Here is a 25462-nt window from a genome sequence, read left to right on the forward strand (position 1 = left end):
TAATTACCTTTCAGCGCTGTGGTGAACGTCAACTATCTTTTTAAGGCTTAGCATTGAAAAATCCTTAAAGTGAAATTTCTTGACCAAGTTAAATTCTACCAGGGTGCCTTCTGTATCTCTAAATCGGGGCACAGGGAGACATACCCGAGCAGTCAGAACTCCAGCAGGGCACATCCCCGCCTACTCTGTGGTCTCCAAGGTGTCCCGCGCGATGCTAACGCCTTGCAACTAGATGGGCTCCTCAAATTTAAGCTCGAGGTCATCTTTGAAAGCACCCCTCTCCGCCCAGCCCCCGCTGTCTCCGGGACCCTGCCTTCCCGCAGCGCGGCCTCCCCCCGCTCCCCCCCCCGCTCCCCCTCCCCCCCCGCCCCGCTCCCCCCCCACCCCCCTCCCCCCACCCCACTCCCCCTCCCCCCCCGCTCCCCCCCCCCCCCGCCCTCCCTGAGAGCTGCCCGCAGGGGGCCCCGGAGCCCCTGCGCGTGGGCGGGGCCGCCCGCCCCACTGCGCATGCTCCCCGCGGGGGCGGGGCTGGGCGTCGGTCCGCTGGGCTCGCGAGGCCTCGGGAGCTGGTGGCGCGGCGGGAGGGAGCGCGCCCCGGGCGGCGGCGACCTGGAGACCCCCGAAAGATGGAAGCGGCGGCGCCGGCGGCGGCCGAGGCGGCGGGCCACGAGGAGCTAGGTGGGTGCTGCGCGGGGCGGGGGCGCGGGCGCGGGCCGACGTGGCGCGGGGCGGCGCGCCCGTGGGATGCGCCGAGGCTCCCGGCCTGCGCTCGGCCGTGGCCGGGGCGGCTGGTGCGGCCGCTGCCCACGCGCGTGGCGGGCCGATTCGGGTTCAGGTTGCTAGTCCCTAGCCCGGGAGAGAAGCCGCCAAAGGAAAAAAAAAAGAGAACAAACACCCGTCTGCTTCTCGCGTCAGACTCCGTTTCAGGGCGCGGGTTTGAACTGAAAGCCCAGCGAGGGAAACCCTGCCCGGGACTCCTGGGCCAGCCGCGGCTCCGGAGGTGACTGCCCTCGGGTTACGGGGCGTCGGCGGAGAGAAGACTTGAACCTTTGTGTATGTGAGAAAAGAGGCTTTTATTTGGGCCCATCGGAGGATATTTCCGGAGAGCAGAGTTCCAAGCAGAGGGAATATTTATATAGGCAGGAGGGCAAGGAAAAATACGGCTATAGCAGTTTTAGTTACATAAATACACTCAAGGATGAACAGTTTTACATCAGGTGGGGAGAATGTACAAATAAGGCAGGGTCGCCAAGCACCTGTGGTTGGGAGTCAGGGGAAGCAATTATTTTTACATTTTATCGAGATAAAGAACTGGCTCTTCGTTCTGTACTTACCTTTTTAGTAAGTGTAGGTGGCCACCCCCGCGGAAGGCGTTGATTAGGCCTTGACTGTTCGCTTGGTCACTGATCAGGTTGGAGCAGCGTAGGGCACCCTTTCCTTTCCCGGTGTGCTGCTGGGGGTGTGGTGCGCTGTGTACACATCTGAGACAGCCAGGGAATGTGAGATCCTTATGGTTTCCAGCTGTCGAAAGGAAAACAAAAGTAAGGATCGGGGTAGTAATATTATTGTGTGTGTTCCCCTCCCCACATGCATTATATTTAGGAATATTTTTAATTTGATGCTAAATTTTAAAAAGCTGAGCTTTAAAGAAGTACTTTATTACAGTAACTAATTGGTTGGCATTTCTGTAATAATGTGTGGGGCACTTCAATTTGATTTTAAGTCATAATAATGGTAGAAGTAAACTCAGCATTTTATTAAAAGTTTACTGTGGATCACATAGTGGGCTAAGTAAGTGCTTTACACAAGCATTGTCTCCTTCAGTCCTCATAGCAGTGGAGTGAGGTAGGTGCTACTGTTATTCTCATTTTATAGATACAATAATTTAAGCTCATTAATGACAGAACCCAGATATGAACCCAGGTTTATCTGTTTTCTTATTTCTTTTTGTTGAATTTTTTGGGATGACACTGGTTAACAAAATTATGTAGGTCTCAGGTGCATAATTCTGCATTATCTGTTTTAAATTCATTAATAACCCATCTGGGTGAGGATGTGGGGAAATGTGCGTTCTCATGCATTGCTGGTAAGAGTGGTATAATGTATTTATCCTTAAAAATGCACATATCCTTTGATCCAGCAATTATACTTCTAGAAATATTTCCCAAGGAAATAAGTCATGTAAAAAATACTTATGCTGAGATGTTCATTACATTATTTATAATAGAGAAAAGCTGGTAACTATCTAAATGTTCAACTGAAGAAAACTGTTTAGGTAAATTGTGGTATGGTCATATAGCCATGTACTGAATAGCCATTAAAAGTAATATGGGAAGATATTCAACATGTATATTTTTGTTAACTGAAAAAAGGGATCCAGATTATTTTGATTTTTTAAAAAATTTATGTCTGTTTATTAATTCACACATTTATTGAGGTGCTCCTATGTGCCAGGCACTGTTTTAAGCACGTGGAATACATTCATGAACAAAACAGATCAAGATTCCTGCTCTCATGGAGTTTACATTCTAGTAAGAGGAATTTGAAAATAATCAGTTAATCATATAGTATGTTAAGTGAGAAGTGCTATGGGAAAAAAAAAAACAGAATAAAAGAAATAAGGAATGAGGGTGGGAGCTGGGTAGTTTATAGTACAGTCGAACCTCTTTTCTCTGCTGTCTCCCATCTGGAACAATTTGGTTCTCGACCAAGTTGTTCACAGAAAAACCATCTCAGTTGTTGAACCAAAGTTTGATACCACAGCATGACAAAAATCATCTCTCAGGCAACAAACAAAGGGGAGGATACTTTTTTTGCTGGGGAAATTAATGATCAGCACAATTTTAAAACATAAAGAGGCCATCTGGTTACATTCCCCAAATCCAGAAAAATAAAGATATTTAAAAAGCAAAAAAAAAAAAAAAAGGTGCTAATGTTGCTAAGGGTGTGAAAGAAACCATGGTCACACGTAATTGAAGATGTAGAAAAAGTGTTTTTCGTTTTTATTTTTAAAGATATGGATGTGATGAGGCCCTTAATAAATGAGCAGAATTTTGATGGGACATCAGATGAGGAACATGAGCAAGAGCTCCTACCTGTTCAGAAGCATTACCAGCTTGATGGCCAAGAGGGCATTTCGTAAGTGTTATGGTGTATATGTCTCCTTTTGTTTTCATTCAGTATATATTTCATAATCACCTTCTGTTAGCAAGGGACTTTACTAGGTACTATGGAAGACAGAAAGATGAATAAGACATAGTCCTTACCCTCAAGGTATTTATAGTCTATTTGGAAAAGAAGAAATACATCAAGCTACAGAGCAGTGTACAGGTATTACTACAGTGGTGATACATATCAAATGCTGTGGATCTTGAAGGGAAATCTGATTGAGAGGAGTAGAAATTTTAAGAGAAATTGATTCTGAAATGGTTAGGAGTTGGACTGTGGGAGGTAGGTAGTAAACCCTTCTTTATGCAGTGGAACTATTTTAAACCTTTTATACTTTATCATCATTAATAGATTTGAGTAAGTTCTGGTTCTAATAGTAATTTAACAATTAAGCAAAGTAAACAATTCTTTTAATTGATAAAAGAATAGTATAAACTAAAAAATTTTAAGTGAGCATTTTTATTTCATAAGTTTAAAATTTGTGCTATTCATCCTAGTTTATTTTTTTCTTGGTCAAGAAACCTCCTTTAAATGCGTCTGGGAAACTTTTCTTAGGTGAAATCCCTTAGGGAGTTCATAAAGTCTGAAAGTTAATCAGTATTTATCTTACCTGATGATACACATTGTTTTAAAATGGTGTATTTTTTAATTAACTTCCTCTTACGTTAATCATAGATCATTGATCAAAAATGTTTAGTACTATGATTACATAGACAGTGTCAATAAACTGCTCTGTCTTACCAGCCCACCTGTAATCTTCAACATTGTTCTGAATATTATAGCAGCGAAGAATCTTATGAGAAAATTACATTTTCTTTATTACTTTAATATGTACAAAAATACTTTTACTTGAATATCTTAATCTCTATAATAACCCTATGTATTTTACTTTTATTTTTTATTTATTTTTCTGGTCAAGTTCTTGGGTAGTATTGAGAACCTTTTTTTGTAGAATAAGTTAAAACCACCATTAAAAAATTCAATTGGTTGTATTTTACTTTTAAGTGGCAGAGATAGAATTTGAACCAAATATGACTTCTGGCCCATTTAACTTCTAGTTGAATGGAAATGTTGATTCTTTGCCTAGATTAATTTTCAGTTACCTTCTAGTGCTAAAACCATAATCATGTGATTGTAATAGCTTTTTTCTAAAATGTTTAAATCTTACAATTTCCTTTTCAGATTTGTGCAGACTCTCATGCATCTTCTTAAAGGAAATATTGGAACTGGCCTTTTAGGACTTCCATTGGCAATAAAAAATGCAGGCATAGTGGTAAGACTTATCATTGTACTTTCTAGTTAAGATATAGCTATCAGTCTTAATTTACAGCAAAAATTACCACAAGTTAACAAGTAGCTCCGTCAACTGAAAGATGGTCAGGCGCAATTAATAATCACTTAGTCATTGTATTGATAAAGTTATGTCAACTATGATAGTATCTAACAAAAAATTACAATTAATTACTCTCTTAATTTCTACCTAATTACTAATATATATTATTTGACAGAAAGATCCTAAAATAGTATTTTATTTTTCCAGGTATGTTTATATCTTATTCTTCTTGCATTTTCAGGGATTTAAGCCATGTACTCATATCAACAAATATATATATATATATATATATATATATATATAGCAGATAATTTGTACAGTATTAGCAAAACTTTATAGGTTTTTAGAGTTAGATTAAAATGTACAGTTTTCAGGTTTCAAGAACAATAGTTAAGAAAAGGAATAACAGTATATTTTGAAAATAAATATTTAAAGTGTTGTTATAACCAATTGTAATTACAGAGAATCTAGACGGGAGAATTCACTTATGAAGTAATAAAATTATGTTTAACCCTTTTTTAAATGACCAGTTTTCTAAAAAACAGTTTTAATTATCATCTTTCTTTGCATTTGACTTAGTTCACCCTAATTTAGAGAAACTTAAATATTATTATAAAGTAAACTTTAGCAATATTTTGTCTGTTTCTCAGTAATCCAGGAATAATTTTAATTTTAGTAATAAATACTTGAATTTTGTTTTGTATCACTTTTTCAAATAATTATTTTATAGGCATAGTTCCTCACACATAGTAAATGCTCAACAAGCAAGCAATAGAGGAAGTAGATTGCCCAATCCCAAATTGATATTGTGCTTTTTTAGTCATTTAGATGATTCATAGTTGCATATAATTATTTTGGTGGGACACTGCTATACTCTGTATCCATAGGTTTAGAATCATGTGGTTGTCTTAAGTATTACTGCAGTTCTTTCTGTATCCAGTTTATTAGTTTTTCTGTATGCAAATAATTATTCAGTCATTTTGTACGACAAATATTTATTCACTGCAAATGAATAGTTCATTGTCTTATCGCTTATGAGGCAACTTAATTTTTGTTAAACTTAAATATTTAAACCTTATAATTTTTTCTCCTACAGCTTGGACCAATCAGCCTTGTGTTTATAGGAATTATTTCTGTTCACTGTATGCACATTTTGGTGCGTTGCAGTCATTTTCTCTGTCAGAGGTAAATATGGATTCGTTAAGTCTTATTTTGAAGCTGTGTATTTACAGTGTTAGTCTTATATTTCTACTCTGCTTTGCAACTAGCAGTTGTATTTCCTATAATCTGTTATATCGACAAGTTTAAGAGGATGAATTTGCAAAATGGTAGCATTTCATATGTTTGAAAGCTGGTCAGAATATATTTACTTCTTTTGAAACACAGCCTTATTGGCCCTCACTGGGTAACTCAGTTGCTTCGAGTGTTGTCCCGATACGCCAAGGTTGCAGGTTTGACCTCTGGTCAGGACATATACAAGAAGCAACCAATGAATGCATAAATAAATGGAAGAACAAATCAGCGTTTCTCTTTTTCTCTCTCTCTCTAAAAAAGTAAAACTAAAAATTCTAATAAAAAATTGCCCTTTTAGTGGTAGAATGGTTTCTTTCATAGTGTAAATGGAAAAAAACACACAGGAAAGATACTGTAGAAAGCAGGAAATGGAGGAAGCAGTACTGCTTTTCGTTATAGTGTAATGGTCTTCAGTTTGTTAGTAATTCACTTTGGGGTATAATGACTTTGGTGCTCTTTACTGATATGTGGATTGGTAGATAGTTCATAAAAATAATGTTCTTTTTTCTTTATCTTTGTATCATGAAATGCTTCTATTGGACAATGGATCAACTTTTTTTTTTAAATCCTCATCTGAGGATTTTATTTTTGCCATTGATTTTTAGATAGAGTGGAAGGGGGGGAGAGAGAGACAGAGAGAGAGAGAGACACATCAATGTAAAGAGACACATTGATAGGTTGCCTCCAGTGCATGCCCTGCCTGGGCTGTGGATTGAACCTTCAACCCAAGTATGAGCCCTTGACTGAGAATCAAACCCTAGAGACCCTTTGGTTCATGGGCCAACGCTCTGACCAATGAGCCACGCCAGCCAGGGCTGGACCAACTTTTAAAAAATAAATATTGTGTATTCTAGTAAACTAATATTCTAATCTTAACTATTGTTGTTTTAAATGTTCTTAAAACTTTGGGCAAGTAATTTATGACCTTTAAATAACAATGTATACTTGAAAGAAAAGTGGGAGAGAGGACTTGGGGAAGGTAATACCTACCTCATGGGTCTGTTTTGAGTATTAAATAAGATACAGTATGTGGAAATATAGTGTAAAGCCCTGTACAGCTGTATTAAGCAATGCTATTCTAAGAATGGAATAATTGAGGCATGAACAGTATAGTTGATGTTTTTAGGTAATTGAAATATTTAAATCAGTGAAGCACAAATATTATATGAATTCTACAAATATATGAACTTTAACAGTAGATAAAACTAATATATTGGTAATAAGGACAGATATAAAATTTTTTAACTTCATGAGACATACTTTAGGAGCATGCAGATCTTGATATTTCAAAAACTCCTCTGTCAGGGCATAGCCCTGTAGTCATTAATTCCCATTTATTTGATGTTCTTTTCAGGGAAAGGATTTATAAACCAACTTAATTTTTTTTCATATACATGTATGTCATTAAATTACAGGTTTAAAAAGTCAACATTAGGCTATAGTGACACTGTGAGTTTTGCTATGGAAGTAAGTCCTTGGAGTTGTCTTCAGAAGCAAGCAGCATGGGGACGGTAAGTACTTGCTGTGTTATTAATGTTTGGTTATTGAAATTGCATTAATTTTTAAGTGTTTTTTAATATGACAAGATACATGAATAGAAGTATAAGTTGAGGGAATAAACATAATCTTTAGAGTTAGACTTGGGATCAGATCTCAACTACTGTTTTTCAATTTTATGACCTGAGTCAAATCATCATTTTGTTTTAGTTATTTCACTATCAAATGAGTTTATAATAATACTTGTTTCATAGGCTTACTACAGTAGTTTAAATAAAATGATCTTTATAAAGCACCTGGCTAACCTATGATATAATTGTGTTCAATAACTTTTTAAGTAAAGGAAAAAGCAAGAAAAAGTTGTAATCTCATTATTTCAGATAAAATCATGCTGTTTAGCTACGTGTTTATAAGACATCTGGAGTATGTATTTTAGCATACTCTTATCTTTCTTATCTTATTGTTTAAATGTAACTATACCACTGGTGGGCATGGCTAATCAAAGTCAGATGAATACAGGCCTGGAAAAATAAGCATAAGTGATAAACAAAATGCTGAGTGTGGTACAAATGATATGTGCAGTGAAAATTAAAAAGAACAGTGTTAATAGAGTAGTTTATGGTTAAGTATGGCCTTTCTAGGGATTTTCTGGAGTTTAGATCTATTTATGAGCTGCTTGGAGTTCTTGATATTCTGAGTAGGAAAAGAAAGAAAATAGTCTCTTGCCCTAGGGATTTGCCCCCAGAACTGTATCTTCTTCCTCCCACTCCAGTCAGATGCAACTTGGTCTGTTTTTTTCTATCAAGAATGGCTTTCACATAGAAGTGGCTGGCTGGAATGATTATTGATGGGATACTAAAGTCAAAGGTGAATGAAGAGGTCTTGAGGGAATACTTAAATGTAATTCATCAGAGAGAAGAAACTTGAATTCATTTCAGGGTACCAAGATTACTTACAAATGAGATCCCTGAAGAACCATGGAGAACTGTAGAGATATGACAAGAATGAAGATATAGGTGCATGCTCTTCTAGTTTCAAATGGCAGGAGGAGGCTCTGTAGATTTGTAGACCAGATCATTTGACAGCTTGACAAGAGACTGTAATATAGTAGATGCATGCTGGTGTAGTCACTTATTGTTCCCAGAACAAAATTGAGAAGTATTGCCCAGCTGAGTGGCTGAGTTGGTTGGTTGTCATCCTGTACACCAAAAAGGTTGTGGGTTTAATTCCTGTCAGGGCACATAGCTAGGTTGCAGTTTGATCCCCAGTTGGGGCACGTACAGGGGGCAACTGATTGATGTTTCTCTCGTACATCAGTGTTTCTCTCTCTCCCCCTTCATCTTTCTCTCTCAAATCAATAAAAATATCCTCAGGTGAGAATTTAAAAAAAATTGAGAAGTATGGGCTATATATTAACATGTAGTAAATTTGTGACTTGATTAACCACCATACCCAAATAATGCTAACTTGGTGATATCCCTTTCCCTCCCCCATACACTATTTTATGTAGCTGGAATTTTCTAGAGTATCTCATTAGAAAATAAGGACAGAGCTAAGATATTGAAGACTTCTCCGATGGTATGATTTAGGGCCATGCCCCAGTGCTCTCCCATTCCATATTCTTATTAGTGATTTGGTAGTAGAGAGTATGCTCATCATACTCGCAAATGACATGAAGCTGGGAAATATATTGGACTGATCTGAAAAATATCTTGAGAAGTAAGAGAGATGGGCTTAATCTAAAAGAAGAAATGTTTTCATTAATTCATTTTTTAAGCAGATGCTCATAAACTGTTGAATTTCAGAAACAAGTGATGGGAGTTTTGGCCTTTTAACTTAATAGAACATTCTTTTGTTCAATAATAATTGTAGTGACATACTGATCATAAATGTATGATTTTTGTAGAAAATAAATATTTTAAGGAAGTGAAAAGAATATACACTATTATAAAATGTTTTGAAGTAGTTAAAAAGAGAAAATATGTATATATTGATATTTCATCAGCTCTCATTGATACTCATTTGTGGGTATCTCTTTTCAGGAGTGTGGTTGACTTTTTCCTGGTAATAACACAGCTGGGATTCTGTAGTGTTTATATTGTCTTCTTAGCTGAAAATGTGAAACAAGTAAGTATTTTTGTCCATTTATTGAAATTTCTTCAATGCAGTAGTTATAGCATCATATTTCCTCTGAGTAACCCATGGTTGAATATGCAAATGTCTTTCTTTCATTAATCATATTTCTTTGTAGATTTTCCTTTAGTTGTCCTTTTTGCAAGTTGGATATTGGCTATTGTTGATCTTACGTTTCTTGTCATATCAATAATACTTGCTCTTTCAGATCAGAACAGGACATAATTTATTGATACTTAGCTACTTGAAATTTAGATATACAAATGTTTGGGAGCATATTCTTTACATTGATGTTTTATAAAGACATATATAAGGCTTTAGCCAGTAACCCAAAAAGTGAAGTACAAAAGTGGACATTACTAAAATCCAGTAATTATTCCTATTGTCTAAAAAAATACTATGCCCAGGAATGTACAGTGTTCTGTAATTCTCTCCATATGTAAATGTTTGCTTTAAGAGGAAGTGATGTACAGTCTTAGTAGAGACACTCAATTTGAACAAATATGCAAAGCACTGAAATAAAAAAGCTCCCCTATCAAAACAATGCCAGAGCACATTTCTTTATGTGCTTTAACTGGTAGTTTGCTTTTTTTATTCCTACATTCCCCCTGCTCTTTAATTAATAAGATTTATTAATTACCTACATGTGCATGGTGCAGTAGTAGGCATTATACATAGTAATATATAGTACTTGTAGGTATTTTAATGCAAAAATATGTTTTCTAAAGAACCCATATATATACATATAAGTATATCTGACTCGCTTTACTAAGTATAAAGAATGCTTCATTTTATATTTAGACTAAGAATTGACAAACTTTTTTTGCACATGGCTAGATAATAAGTATTTTCAGTGCTGCAGGCTATATGGTCTCTGTCTGAACTCAGCCATAGACAACAGTACATAAACAAATAGATATGGCTGTATTCCAATAAAACTGTATTTGCAAAAATAGGCCAGATTTGGTCTGTGGGCTGTAGTTTGCTAAAGCCATTAGCTTAGGTTTCTAATGTTGGAAAGGCTTATTGAGTCAAACCCCCTTATATAAATAAGAGAGTTGATGCTCTCATTAGCATTACTCATTATGGATAGTGTGCTTTTAATTTTGCAAGTATTTAATTCCACAAGTTGCATATTCCTAGACTACTAACTCAGTTGAGAGGCTATTTATTGTCAGGCACTGGTAAAACATATCGTCTTACCAATCATTTACGTAGAACACAATGGAAATGATGCCTTTCTAGGATTGTGCAACATGGTAGTGTACTCTGTCTTTGTTATTATCTCCTAAGAGAGCAACCAACAAGCTTGATTTGAATTTATGAATAATGAATAATGCTAATAATGCTGTACAGTCTTATATTTATAAGCTATGACATATATCATTTAATCTTTACAACTACTCTGTGATGTAAGTACTATGCTCATTTTATGAATGAGGAAACTGAGTCTTGCTCTGCATGAGCAGTGTGCCCTAAGTCATGTGAACTAGGCTGATATCTAGGTCTCTGGCACAGCTGCCACCTAGTATATTAATAGCTCATCACTGGACAGAACATTGTCTGATTTTAGTTTGTGTGTGTGTGTGAGACAAAGAATATATAAAGCACATAAAATATATGTCTGTAAGCTTAGGATTTGTGACTTTCTCCTCTAAAATATTATCAGTTGCTTTCCAAGTTAAATAGAAGAATTTAACTCATTTGCTAGAATACCAGGTAGAAAAGTGACTCTGTGGGAGATAAGAATGCCTGTTGTAGATAGAAAGATGAAAGCCCTTTTGAGGCATAAAGAGCAACATGGAAAAAGACACTCATTGAGACTTGGGAGAAGGTGAAAGGAATGATGAACATGTCACCTCGGCAGAGCAGAGAGATGGTCACTGAAACAGCATTATCGGAGATTTTCACTCTCTCTACAGAGGCGCTCTCTTACATTTGATAGCAGTCTCCAGTGATAGACACATGGGTTGATTAAACCTTACCAATTACTGCTACTGTTATAGTTAAAAACTAATATTATTACCACCTTAATCTGCATAAAATTGAAGGTGTAGTATTTCATTAAACTAAAGAACTAAGGGTTTAGTTGCTGTACAGATGTGTGAACCTCCTGCTCTGTAGCTGCCATATGGCTTTTTTGGTCTCATTAAGCCACTGTGGACAACTGGAGGGTGAAAAAACCATAGTGCTTTCCATGATTTAGTTCATTGTGGTTATAGTGCTTCTCTGTTCTTACTCTAGAAAATTTCCGGTAGATAAAATAGTATATTGGGCATGAAGAGTGGAGAAGAGATTCTACATTAAGAAAAAAAAAATGTTGTGATACCAAAGACTTGTATAGACTTTAGAGTCAGAAGATCTGAATTCAAATCCCAGCTCTCTCAGTTTTACCTCACACATTGGGCAAGACCCCCTTATCCCTGCTCAAGCCTCAGTCTCCTCATTTGTAAAATGGGAATAGTGACAAAAGCTCCCCCTGTTCCTTACAGACTTATTGTGAGGCTCAGCTGACAAAAGGTTTGTGAAAGCCTTTGTAAAGTGTAAAGCAGCCTACAAATTAGGGTATTATGGCTTGGATTTTGATTTTAGCTTTGCTGAGAAATGTAATCTGCCTTTGGAATTTTAACCATTAAATTACTGAATAATTGAAAAATAAGTAGTGGTTTTTAGTCAATTTGAGCTCTAAATGGAAACAACTGAATTTAGTAATTTTATTTTATAATATTTATTTCAGTGTTTTGCATTTTGGTAAACATGTGAGATCATAGGAAGTCCTATTAGATAGCCAATCTCTGTCTCTAGAGGGCACCAAAGGACTCAAATGTTTACCTGAATCTTGCTCTGGGTATGTATCTACATTTTTATTTTATTTTTTAATCCTGAAAATTTTTATAACCATTGTTCTGCCAAACAATACTAAATTATGAGATATTTGTGATAGAATTAATTTCAGATTCCCAAGCACCTAATATTTCAAATAGCCCTTTTAAAAACTGGTTATATAACTGCTTTTCTCTTGCTAGCTATCCTTGTTAGAGCTTAACTTCGATCATTATCTAATCTCATTATTGGAGTTACTTCTTTGATGCAGAAGTATTTGGTTCAAATAATTTGGTTACTGAGAAAATTGAGTCAACAAATAAAATATCTTCTTCAGAGCCAAGTAATGTGAATTACCAATTTAGCTTCTATTTCAACTTATAGAAAATAAAATATAAAGTTTTGATGGCCACTTACAAGCTTATTGTGAGCTATACACTTTTTAATGGTGCATATTGTAACCTGAGAGTCTTTTAGTCTGAGTAATAAATTGCCTGCATAACTTGAAACTAGTAGATATATTCCCTGCAGTTAAAGATGATGTATACATTTTTAGTGACACTAAATATTGTTTATTGTGGATTATAAGTGTAAAATTAAAGGAAACACTTGAATTGTTAATCACATGAGAATTTTGTTCTAAATTTTGGATTTGTTGGCCTGCTAATACTATATTTAGAGAGAGATGTTGGAGTGGAGGCCAGGTTGCTACTTGGGCAGGGTTGCAGTATTTTGGTCAGGTTAACATGTAGCTGTTACAAGCTAGATTCTGGAATCTCAAGCCTAGGTTTGAATTCTAGAACCACCACTTACTGACTTGATATTATGTAAGTTTTTTTTTTTTTTTTTACCTTCCATAGACCTGTTTCTTCAACTATAAATTAAGATTAATACTGCCACCTACCTCAGAGTTATTTTGAGGATTAAATGAGATGTTCTATAGATACATAGAAAGTACTTAAAAAATACTTGCTATTATTATTATAGGGTCTAGTTCTGAAGAATTCATGTATTCAGAGACTTGATAATGTCATGTCCAAAGAAGGGTACTGTGATGGAGGCAAATAGATTTTCACTGTTATTTAAATTATGGTATGATCTGCCTCTGCTGTGAGTTTTTAAGATTGTTTTTAAAGTTCTCTATCATTTCATTTCTATTTTAGTGAGTTAGGTTATGTGGTTAATTGAATCAGAGACAATTCTTAATACATGGATCCTGTAAATCATTGGTTTATAAAAGTGGCTGAATAAATTTTAAGGTAAATTTGATTTATCTTAAAGAAGTTTTTTGCTCTAGCAAAAATTTATCTACTGTTTAGCATATGGCCATGCATGAATTTAGTAGATTGTTAATAAATATTTATTGATATGATGATAATGTATAAACAATTGATTTATACAACAGTTTTAAAGAATTTTATTTGGACTACTATACATTTCTAAGAGGTACCTAGAGCTTTCTACTATGAAGAAAATAAGCTGAAGTAGTATCTTAATGGCCGTTCTAGGCAAGTATGCCTCTTTTGACTATTTCAGAAACAGATTGAGCCTCTGTTGGGATCATGAAGCATCATAGTTAGTCACAAAGCTTCAGAATAAATTAGTAAATCTACTCTCATAATTTCATAGTGACCTTTCTGCTCACAGTATGGTAAAAGAAGTTATTTTGCAAAGAAGAGTATCCTATTTTAATTATCCTTAAATTTGATGTGTATATTTCTAGGAAGCTAGAGTATCTTGAAACAGTATAAATATTGTGAAGGAATTTATCATTGAGTGTATAGATCATAAATTTCTTTATATTTCCCTTTTATGATTATAAGTTGATGGAAGTTTCCCCCCCTCTTTCTTATTCTCTTGATAATCCTATGTAGGTTCATGAGGGATTCCTGGAGAGTAAAGTGTTTGTTTTGAATAGTACCAATTCATCAAATCCTTGTGAGAGAAGAAGTATTGACCTAAGGATATATATGCTTTGCTTTCTTCCATTTATAATTCTCCTGGTCTTCATTCGTGAGCTAAAGAATCTGTTTCTGCTCTCATTCCTTGCCAACATTTCCATGGCTGTCAGTCTTGTGATAATTTATCAATATGTTGTTAAGGTAAGTATAACAAATTTTTACTGTCATGTTTCTTAAGGAAATTCTTTGTTTACTTTGGAGGTAAAAGTAATGATGTGTGAAGGCCCCTACTTCACATGTCACACACAGGAGATAATCAGTGAACTTTGCCTTCCTTTTGGAGGGTACTGCTTGTTGGAAAAGTATTCGACCTAGAGGTTTGCAGTTCAAGTTTGTGGGTCAGGTCTGGTATTGCATCTTGGTAACCGCTCTGGGCTTTCCGGCATTGCTTCAGAAGATAGTACTGCCTCCTCTGGTAGAGTTGGTGTGCAATTTAGGGTCATGCCTTGGTTCATTGCCTAACACGAAACAAAGAAGTTATGAGTGTTTCGTTTAATTCCTTTAAGACTTGAACCAGTCACAAGAGATGGGAGTGTATGTGTAATTTTATAGTTTCCTTTCACTTCCTAACCTTTCTTTGCTGCCACCACTTTGGTCCACACACTGTATACATAGTCTGTAACCTTTTTATTGGAAGTATGCAATAACCTCAACTGATTTCATTGTTCATACTCAGGGGGTTCTTAACGCCTTTCCTTAAAAGAATCTATTCATGGGATTCAGGGGATCTGCAAATCTCTTAAAATTAGTTGTAAGATTTAGTGTTTCTATGTGTATATATGCGCTTTCCTGCTGAGTACCAGTACAGCTTTCACCTCAGATGGGCCAATGACTCAAGAAAGGGGGGACTCCCTAGTCTATTCTGTCTCCATGATCCAAACCATCTTATGTATTGCCGCCAAAGTAATTATTCTGAAATCTCCAATAAAAATTCATTGCAGACTCTATGATGGATGTATGTTTCATTTCCCCTGCCCCCGAATTCCAACACCTGTAGACTTTCTTATACCATGTAAGAGTGGAAGGGGACAGGCAGGAATGTCTCAAGGCTTTCTGGAGTTCGTGATCCCTTAGCTGAACAAGTAAGACTTAGTGGTGCAGAAAAGGAGCTTCCTTAAGTAGAAGGAGCAGTATGAGCCTTGAGTAACAGTTTAGTGTTATCAAATAATCTAAACACTTTAATACCCTTTTTATTCTGACCCTGCCTTATGTTTTTAGTCATTAATCACACAATTCTACCTAAGTTCTAGACCTCTCGATTTCCCAAATTATATGTGTGCTTTCACACTTCAGTTTCTTAGTTCATCTTCTTTCCTTGGCCTTGAATTCCACTTTCAATCAGATAAGGCAGAGAACACAGGATGATGATGAGAGTAGGGACCAGACTTGGGGTAGCTGGAAGAAGTGCCCATTTGGAGCCAGAGACCTTGAACGAGATGTGTAGTTTGTGAGTTTCCAGATAGTGAGAGTTGGAACAAGGCCATGAGTCAGGACCAGGTAATTGAAGCCAGAGTCAAGGCATATGTATAAGTAATAAGGTTCATGTCAACTGTCTGGTCAGAGACTAACACACTGAAAATGGGGATACCTGTCCTAGGGAGCAGCACAGAGCTATGAACCAGTTATTTCAGAGGGTGAATGCAATGAAGTGGAGAATGAATTTTGTTGAACACCATGTGCAGTGGTTGATAACTGATTAAATCGCTCAGTCCTTGAGTATGCTTATATGTTTCCTGTTGTGGCAGGAGCCATACCCAGTGTGAACAGCCTGGGACTTGCAGGTGGAAACAGGTAATAAGGAGCATTTAGCTCAGATGGAATGTGTGGGCATGAGGAAAACAACTTCTTTTGGCAGTGAAATCCTAACAGCTTGGCAACATTTAACATAGAATGCTTAAAGTGTTTATAACACAGGGTGGGGCAAAAGTAGGTTTACAGTTATTCATGTGAAAAATAATACAATAATTAACAAAAATGATAAAAGAATAATTTCTATTTTGGGTACTCAACAACTGTAAACCTACTTTTGCCTTACACTGTACTTGCTGTGAAGTTCGGAAGTGTGTGATTTTTGCTTTCATTTAAAATTCTTTAAAATAAGTATAGATGTCACTTATTTTTTTCTTTCTTTCTCCAGAATATGCCAGATCTCCACAACCTTCCAATAGTGGCCGGTTGGAAAAAATACCCACTTTTTTTTGGTACTGCTGTATTTGCTTTTGAAGGCATAGGAGTGGTAAGGATTTAGTCTTTATTATTTCTTAAAATCTTAAGTCAACACAAAGATTTATGTAGTCAAGTTACATTTTAAAAAGCATGCTTTTCTTTTTGGTTTCTATTTTATTTCTAGAACATGATTTACATTTTGGTATGACAGACTTGAATTATAGTTTAATTCTACCACTAACCAAGAATTTAGTCTTAGACATATCACTTAAACTCTCTAATTCTCTTTATCTTAATCTGTAGCATGACATTAGATGATTTTTAAGATTTTATTATGGAAAATTTCAAGAACTAAATTTAGAGAATAGTATGATGAACTTTTATGTAAGCATCACCTAGCTTCAAAAACCATTAACTCATGGCCAATTTTGTTTTATATATATTGCGTCTACTCTGCCACACCTGGGTTATATTCAGACAAATCCCAAACATCATATTGTATAGATTAGATGATTTGAAGTGAATTGAAATTGTTTTAATGTTACTATTTCATAAGAAGAGTCAAATATAAATTCTCCCTTTAGATTTATGCATATCATGCTTGTTTTGAAAAATAATGTCATAAAGCTAATTCTAAGAGATACAAGCATCCTGAGGATTTTAAGATCTTAAATATTTCCATTCAAGATGGTTCCAGTTTTTTTAAAGCCTAGAATGTGTAGATTTGTGGCGAATTGAATATTTGTTTACTCCATAGCTTATGTTTCATAGTGTGATGGTTTGTTATGGGAGCAAAACTTCTTATAAACACTGTTTATATGAACCATAGACAAAATAGATCTAAAAAACAATTTTACACCATTTTATTTGGGTTTCTGCTGTCTGAATTCCCCTTTAGAGAACTGTCACAAGTTCTTACAGCTCCACTTACCACTGCTACAGGCATATTTCATTCAGATTTTCATTTCTGTTTTTACCTACTAAGCTTTAGTTAACTGTTGGACATTTATAGTTAAGTGTTGTTTTTCTGACATATCAATCAACTCTAGAGCCTGACACATACTTTCTTATGCAAAAACAGCTTTACTTTCTCATTTTCCTATTTATTTTAGTTTTACTTTCTTTTACTTTCAATCTCTCAAGCTTGAAACATTGGATTAATTCTTTTCACTCTGTTACTAGTTTCCTTATTCCAGTCAATAATCAAGGCATGCTGATTCTTCTTTCATGTTTCCCCAAATCTGTAAGTCAGATTATATATATATAGCACCTACAATGCTGCTTGACACAGAGGCAGCCTTTGTAAATGTTAGTTTCCTCCCCTTTTCCTTTTTCTAGCTTCAGTGGCACCATTCTGGACTGTAGCCCCTTATTTCAGGCCTGGATTATCTCCAGAGCATCCAAATTGTTCCCTGTTCTCTCTCCTATTAACCAGTTAATATCTCCATATGGATCTCACTTATTCACCTGAAAAATGGAAATAATGTTAGAGTTATTATCTCATAGGGTTATTGTAGGATGATGTGAGATGCTACATGCAAAGCTTTTAGAAAAATGTGTGGCACACTGTAAGCTCTCAGTAACTAATTGCTATTATTATGATGTTGTGTCTTTTATAGTATGATCAAATCATATGGCCAAAATCTCTGAAGATTTACCTAAAAACTTTTAGCTTTTTTTCTTTTCCTTTACTTTTTTACATAATGAAAACAATTGTTGATCTCACTAAATTAATAGACAGTAGATACAGATGGAAAGACAAACAATTATAGACATGTGTATAGATGGGTTACTCTACATATGTTTTCTAGCACTCTCTACTGAGAGGCCCCATAAGCAGTGAGATACCCCATATCAGCAAGCACCCGGAGCACACACAGATCTTGATTTCTAAATACAGTACCATTCTCAACAAAGAACCAAAGTTCTTTGGAGAAATGGCTGATTCTAGGGCTGAAGCAAGGAAATTCAAGATGAGTGTGGAGCCTCTTGTAGTGCCAGAAAGTATGGAAGTGCTCAAAAACCAAAAGAACGGAGGCAGGGCAACAGGACACAGAAGCCAACCTGACAGAATTTACAATAACCAAAGCTGGAAAATATGAGTAATAAAATAAATTAGTGTTTTGGATTCATACTCAAAGTATAAAAAAATACGTGAATCCATACTAATATAAGTAAATGATTAAATAAGTACATAATTTAATCAAATAAGGGGACTTTACAAATAATTTATGTAACTACTCTCCTTCAGGAATTATAGCTTAATCCCCCCTAGTCCCTGGAGGGTAGGCTGGCTGCCTCGAGTGACTTGCTTCCAAAGAACAGAGTAGGATGAGGGGAAGAAAAGAACTTGGAAGCAGAGAAACCTGGCCAACACTGCCTTAACCAAGTAATCACAATTAACTTCACTACTGATAGCTCCTATTGATTATAGGTGTGATGAGAAGGGCACTTCACCCCTGTGGTGTCCTTTTCTAAAACCTACAAATCCAGTCTTGTCATGAGGAAAACATCAGACCCAAATAGAGGGAGATTATGCTAAATACCTAGCCAGTGCTCCTTAGAACTATCAAAATAATAAGGAAAGATTGAGGAACTCTCACAGACCGAGGAGACATGGTGACAAAATGCAATGTGGTGTCCTTGGTGGGATGGACCCTGGAACAGAAGGACATCTGTAAAAACTAGTGAAATCGAAACGAATGTAACAAATGTACTTTGGTTGTGTAAAATGTTAACAATAGAGGAAAGCGTTCAAATTTATATATTTTTAAAAACAAGCAGGTTTGTCTGCTAAGAACTCGTTTTAAATTTTTTTAAGGAATTAAAAAATCTGTAGTATAAAAAATGTAAATACATATATAGGGTGTCCCGAAAATGTATTACATACACTTTGAATAATTATAAAGGCAGTGTTTATTAAAATACATTTCATTTTCAAAATTGAGCTATTAGCTGTTAAAGTGTGTATCCGTATTTTTGGGGACACCCTGTATATAAATAAAACACCTAGAAAAACACTTCAACAGTTATAACTGCTTTAAAGGAAAATATAAGGTATAGAAAGATTAATTTGTGTATATATAAGACAAGATACTAGACTGTTTTAAGTGATTTGTATTATTTGCATTCTCTTCTTAGGTCCTTCCACTTGAAAATCAAATGAAAGAATCAAAACGCTTTCCCCAAGCATTGAACATAGGCATGATAATTGTTACAACTTTGTATATAACACTAGCTACCTTAGGATATATGTGTTTTCAGGATGACATCAAAGGCAGCATAACTTTAAATCTTCCTCAAGATGTATGGTAAGTAGCTGTGAGTTTCTTAAACCTAGTTTGTATATTTTATGCATATAGTTTGCCAATATTTGATGATAAAGGTGAACCCTTGGATTTATAGTTTAAATGTATGAAATTTTATGGATTTCTTTTCTTTATTTGTGTAGTCTAAAATATTTTTATAATCTTCAGAGTAGACCACCTGTGATTTTATAGATCCTTGTGGGATTTTTTAAAAAGATTAAAAATTGTAGGGAGTTCCAAAATTGAGTAAAGTAGAAGCAAAAAACATGGATTCTTTTAATATGGACACTTTAAAAGTTTAACACTTATCCTTACTGCCCAAAAATCCAGCACTCTGGGTTCCTGATAAGATAATATAGCCTGTTACTTATGTCCCCCACCGTTTTACTGGTCAGCTTAATATTGTGTGTACCCCAGATCCTTTCAGAACACAGAGCACATTATAAATAAATTAAATAATATGGTGTCTTAATATTCTTTTTAATATTAGCACCATATTCTGCTAAATGAAGCGGTATATAGGGTTTTTCCTTCTTCCAGGAATTGGTTTTTGGAGATTGAAAAGAGATACTGGCAGTGATTACCGTGCATACTTGCTCCCTTATTTATAAAATGAAAGGTAACTCTTTAGTTTTGATAAATGCAGAGAATAAATGCTAAATTAATTTAATTGATGTCACATTGCTTTAGCTGCTTGAAACCTTAAATGTTAAATATCTTCTGACTGGCTTCCTGATGAAAGTTTGTCTGCCATTCAGTAGTCATTTGAATCCTGGGTCTTTATTTAGAGTCAAACCTGGTGTCAGAATAAGTGTATGTAAGAAGCCATTCATGATAGAGGGAAGGTACCGAAGAGTAGTTTCCAGGTTGCACAAGGGACACACATGCAGTGGGTTTATCTTTTAATTACAGTTTTACTTCACCTATAACATATTTTATAAATGTATTTCAATATGAAAACAGGATCAAATGGGTATCTTTCATAAACAGTTGTTTAGCATTATTTCATTAACTATGTTTTAGTTTATTATATAATTTTGTTTCCTTTAAATGTGTTTCTTTTTTCTTTTTTGTTCATAATTTAATATGGACTAGAAGTTTATACAGCTTACTATAAGAATCAAGGCTAAAATTATGGTAGTTTAGTTTTTCTTTCCAAATATTGCACAGTATTTAGAAAATAGAATGATATTTTCTATCATGTAGAATGATATTTAGACTGAATCTTAAAAATAATTTTATAAATAAATTGGACAAGTACTTTTAATGTCAAATATGCAACAGTGGGCAGGAATAAGTAGGCAAGGCTTTTGGTGTTCACAACTGAATCGCGATGGGGTGGTACTGTCCCTGTGGTAGCTCTAGTTGATATTTCTCTTTTTCTGCATCCCCTTCTCACCTCTCACCGTACTAATTGCTGTTGCTCTCCCGTAAGAATGGAACTAATTGTAAATCTTGATTAAAAGGGGACTCTTAGATCATAGTTTCTATTTAAGAAAGCCTAGCTAGATACCTGCTTTTCATTTAGAGGAATGCCTACTACAAGTATCCTAAAACACAAAATCTGGAAAAAACGGGAAAGCAAGTCAACATAAATATTCTCCTTTAGAGAACTGTTGAGTAATTTCTTTTCATTGTGGAAATACGCCTTTTGTGGCCTGTAGTTATTTCTACGTGGTCTCTGCAGCTGGGCAGTTAAAATAATAGCCGCGACTGAGGGACACTGGAGAGGGGATGCTTGTCTTTTTACAGTGATAGCCTTCTGTAAAATAAGTTTGCACTAGAATAATCACGGGATTATAGCTAAGATTCCTTTCTCTGTATACTATGTATTAGTCTTTTTGTCCCCTCTCTTCCTGTGCTTCAGGCGATGGGCCTCAGAAGGTAGAGAATGTGCAGTGTACTCTATTGGTGGAGAATGGAAGCCCTGTCACAAGAGCCTAGGGGACTAACAGCTACTAGCTGTGAGACGCTGTAAGGGGCTTTTGGTGCCATGTTAATTTTAAATCTCAAAGTTCATAAGGGGTATTTCTAAAGGAAAAGATAAAATTAGAAAGCAGCCTCAGGATAAGGCAAGTATGGATTAGAGAGGCTCCAAGTTGTTATATCCTCAATCTTGCTGAGGCTTCATCTTTTAAAACTATTTTGAGTAATGTTATTCAGTGTATTGCATTTAGCTTTTGAAGTAAAGAGTAAAGTATTTTAAAGATGACAGTGAAGTAAATCCACAACTTTGAGCTAGAAACCTGCACAGTGAGGGCAGGAACCCTGTCTCTTCTACGTTTATGACGCATCTCCACAGTCTGGCGCATTGCTCAGCATTTACGAGACATGCAGTAAGAGTTTGTTAAACAATGTCCCTGTTATCTGATAATATAACCAAGGCATCGCCACTAGTCCCAGTTGAGTGATGTTTTAGCAGTGTTTTTCCAAGATTTCCACTAAAGTAACCCAAGTAGCAGAGGAGAGAAAAAAAGCATCTCCTTGGGAGTCTTGGGGCAGTACCCCCAAATAGTCAGCCTCAAGCATTGCATCAGTTCATGCTCTATTTAAAAAATACACCTTTCACATTCTTGTTCATAATCTCTAAGTTGCTTTTTATATAAAAATAATTCCTCCTCAAAAAGCCTTTGAGTAAAGCTGATGCTTCAGAATGATGCACCACATTAGCCCAGAGCTGTGAGAACCCCTGGTGCTGCCACATTGGGAGGGAATTCATATATTCTGTACTGTTCCTTCTGTCCTCTCTTTCTCACAAATTCTTAATCATCTTCTTCCAATATTAAAGTTAACTGTAACTAATAACCCTGGCCCAAACTACCTCTGCCTTTTCTCATCAGAAGGACTATTAACTATATTAAATTCAAAAGGAAGGGTGGGTATCTACCAGATTCATATATTTATCTAACAGATACTGTTTATTGTATGCGTTTTGTATACTAGGGACTGTTCCAGGCACTAGAGACACAGTGCTGAACAGATAAAAATCTCCTCATAATGCTTACTCTAGTGAACGTGCTGCAAAAGTTTAGTGGTTCAAAGCATTCAACTAGTGGTGAACACCAGATAACCCTGGTTGTCTTTTAGCTGAGAATGTGGTGAGGTTCTTGATAAGGATTGTAGCTAGTCCTCAAAAAGGCTTTCTTCTTAACAGAGCTAAACCATGATTTGTATCATGAAGGGTCCAAGAGGGACACTGAATTATTAGATTCTTTCCGGGGGTAACTTCTGTATGCAGCCTTGAGAAAATCAATCAGCAACTTCCTAGGTTAGCTTTTAAAAAAACCTTGAAAAAAGGGTACAAACTTTCAGTTAGTTACAAAATGCATAAGGTCTGAGGATCTTATGTTTAACATGGTGACTATAGGTGATAAATAATACTGAATTGTATAATTGAAATTTGCTGAGAAAATAGAACCAAAGTGTTCTCACACCCAAAAAAAAAAAAAAAAAAGTAAATGTGTGAGGTGATGGGTTTATTAACTAACTCACTTGTGGGTATCCTTTCACAATGTATATGCATCTCAAATTACCACGTTCTAAACTTTAAATATATTGCAGTTTTATTTTTCAGTTGTACCTCAGTTAAACTGGAAAAAAAGAATCACTAAATTGTGAACGTTTTTAAACAGGTTATATCAATCAGTGAAAATTCTCTATTCCTTTGGCATCTTCGTGACATATTCTATTCAGTTCTACGTTCCAGCAGAGATCATTATCCCTGTGATTACGTCCAAATTTCAGGCTAGATGGAAGCGAATCTGTGAGTTTGTGATAAGGTCCATCTTGGTTAGTGTTACTTGTAAGTATCACTACATATTTATATCATAATTTTTGTTGAATTTTGTATACTAAAGCACTTAAAGTATATTTTTGAAATATTTTTGAATAATTTTATTCACCTAGCTGGGATACTTGTTGGTTTTAAATTTTATTACTCTGCTACTATATAAGAAAAACACAACCAGATACTGTCATACTTAGAAAAACTAAAGGATTATTTTGAAAGTGACATCAGTGGTGATTAAAATATAAGTATATTTAAATCAAATGCATGAGGGACCCCTTATACTGTTGATAATACATTTTACTTTGGTTCTAGTTTTCCTCAGGTTGTTTGGGGTCTTTTTTTTTGTTTTTTGTTTTTTTTGTTTTTTTACTATATCTTTATTGATTTCAGAGAGAGAGAGAGAGAGAAACATTAGTGATGAGAGAGTCGTCATTGATCGGCTGTCTCCTAGATCCTAGGTTGATGCTCAGCCGCTGAGCCATGTCCAGCCGGGCAGGGTATAATCTAATTATAGGTTCCTTTTTATCAGACCTTTAACATTGCTGCTGAGAAATCAGCTGATAGCCTTATGGGGTTTCTCTTGTATATGACTTGTTTCCTGCTTGCTGCCTTAAAGACTGTTATATCAGATAGCCTTTATACTATTCTCATTTTAAAAAACTCTTTTTCATTTTGATTGAGTGCTTTCCACTACTCTTTCAAATCTTTATTATATTTTCTAACTCTTGAAGTTCTCTAGTCTACTCTCAAGTTTGTTGAGCATCCTATGACTGTTTCTTTAAATTTTTTATCAAATCATCTCTTTAGTTTTTCCTTGGGGTTTCTTTTTGTTTATTCATTTAGAGCATACTCTTCTGTCTCCCCACTTTGTTTGACCTTCGGTGTTTGTTCCTCTAAGTTAGATGAGATAGCTCTCTCCCCCAATCTTGACAGAATGGCCTCTGTAGACTCTGGGGTGGTTGGGGGTATGTGGGGTTGCTGGGATGCTGCCTGACCAGAAGTTGCAGATTCTGGGTGGTATGGCCTGGTACATGCAGGCTTTCCTGCTGTGCAGGGTGGGGCAGCCCTGTAGGTTTGTGCTACAGAACCCTGCTGATTCTGCTTTGGATCCAGGTGTCCCCACACCTTTTGTTTTGATTGACTGCTGCTGCGCTGGGAGCCCTGTGTAGGCTTGAGGTGCAGCAGCACTCTTCCTCTTCCTGGTGAGGAGAGGGGATGACGTTCTGCTCTGCATACATGGCTCACCCTATTTTTCGGATTGACTGCTACGAGCTCGTCAGAGCTGGACCACAGCACCAAATTCCCTCTCACTCCAGGCAGGGCTGCCCAGTGTGCATGAGCTGGGGCTCTCTCATAGTTCTGCTTTTGCTCCCAGTGGCAGCCCAGGGGGTACTTGCAGTCATGGCCTGGTGAAGGGGAGCCTCAGCACCCTGTTGGGCCTACTGATTATGCACATCGACTATGGCTTACTCTTGTTTCCTACTGAGCTAGTTGGGGATGTGTTACTGCAGCCTTGCAGGTCAGCCAGAGTGCCTGGTAGAGCCTCCCGTTGAGCTATCCAAGTGCGGGGGGCATGTAAACAGTGGTGCTCACCGGCTCCTCCGTTTCTGATGGTTCCCTCAGATTTCTGGTGGGCTCCCACAGTTCCTTAATCTTTTCTATTTGGTGTTTCTCTCTCTGTTGTGCAGAAGCTGTTCATTTGTCTCTCAGGAGGAACTGCTCTAAATAAAGGTGTACATTTGGGCATTTGATGTGTTCACGGGAGGGAGCAAACTCCATGTCCTCTTTCACTGCCATTTTGGATCCACCTCCTACAATTATTAAAACAGGAAGTTAACACTGATACAACCCTACCAACTAATCTGTAGACCTTATTCTGATTTTGCCAGTTTTCTCACTAATATCCTTTTCTGACCCAGGAACCAATGCAACATCCCACTTGATTTAGTTGTCATGTCTACATAGTATCCTCTAGTCTAGTCTTTACCTT

The 25462-nt window shown here is 36.3% G+C and overlaps 1 protein-coding gene across 1 annotated transcript in view; it reads left to right on the top strand.

The window, feature by feature from the left end:
* The first annotated feature begins 536 nt into the window (after window positions 1-536).
* Window positions 537-25462, top strand: part of SLC36A4 (solute carrier family 36 member 4) — a 29775-nt gene continuing 4849 nt past the window's right edge. The window contains exons 1-10 of the mRNA XM_081153344.1: window positions 537-678; window positions 3015-3138; window positions 4351-4441; window positions 5598-5686; window positions 7210-7305; window positions 9334-9418; window positions 14122-14349; window positions 16346-16444; window positions 19516-19685; window positions 23315-23484. Of these exons, the coding sequence (XP_081009470.1) occupies window positions 627-678; window positions 3015-3138; window positions 4351-4441; window positions 5598-5686; window positions 7210-7305; window positions 9334-9418; window positions 14122-14349; window positions 16346-16444; window positions 19516-19685; window positions 23315-23484 (1204 nt within the window). The 5' untranslated portion in view covers window positions 537-626. The remainder of the gene's footprint in view (window positions 679-3014; window positions 3139-4350; window positions 4442-5597; window positions 5687-7209; window positions 7306-9333; window positions 9419-14121; window positions 14350-16345; window positions 16445-19515; window positions 19686-23314; window positions 23485-25462) is intronic.

This window comes from Miniopterus schreibersii (genome assembly GCF_964146895.1).
Source record: "Miniopterus schreibersii genome assembly, chromosome: 12".
NCBI lineage: Eukaryota > Metazoa > Chordata > Mammalia > Chiroptera > Miniopteridae > Miniopterus > Miniopterus schreibersii.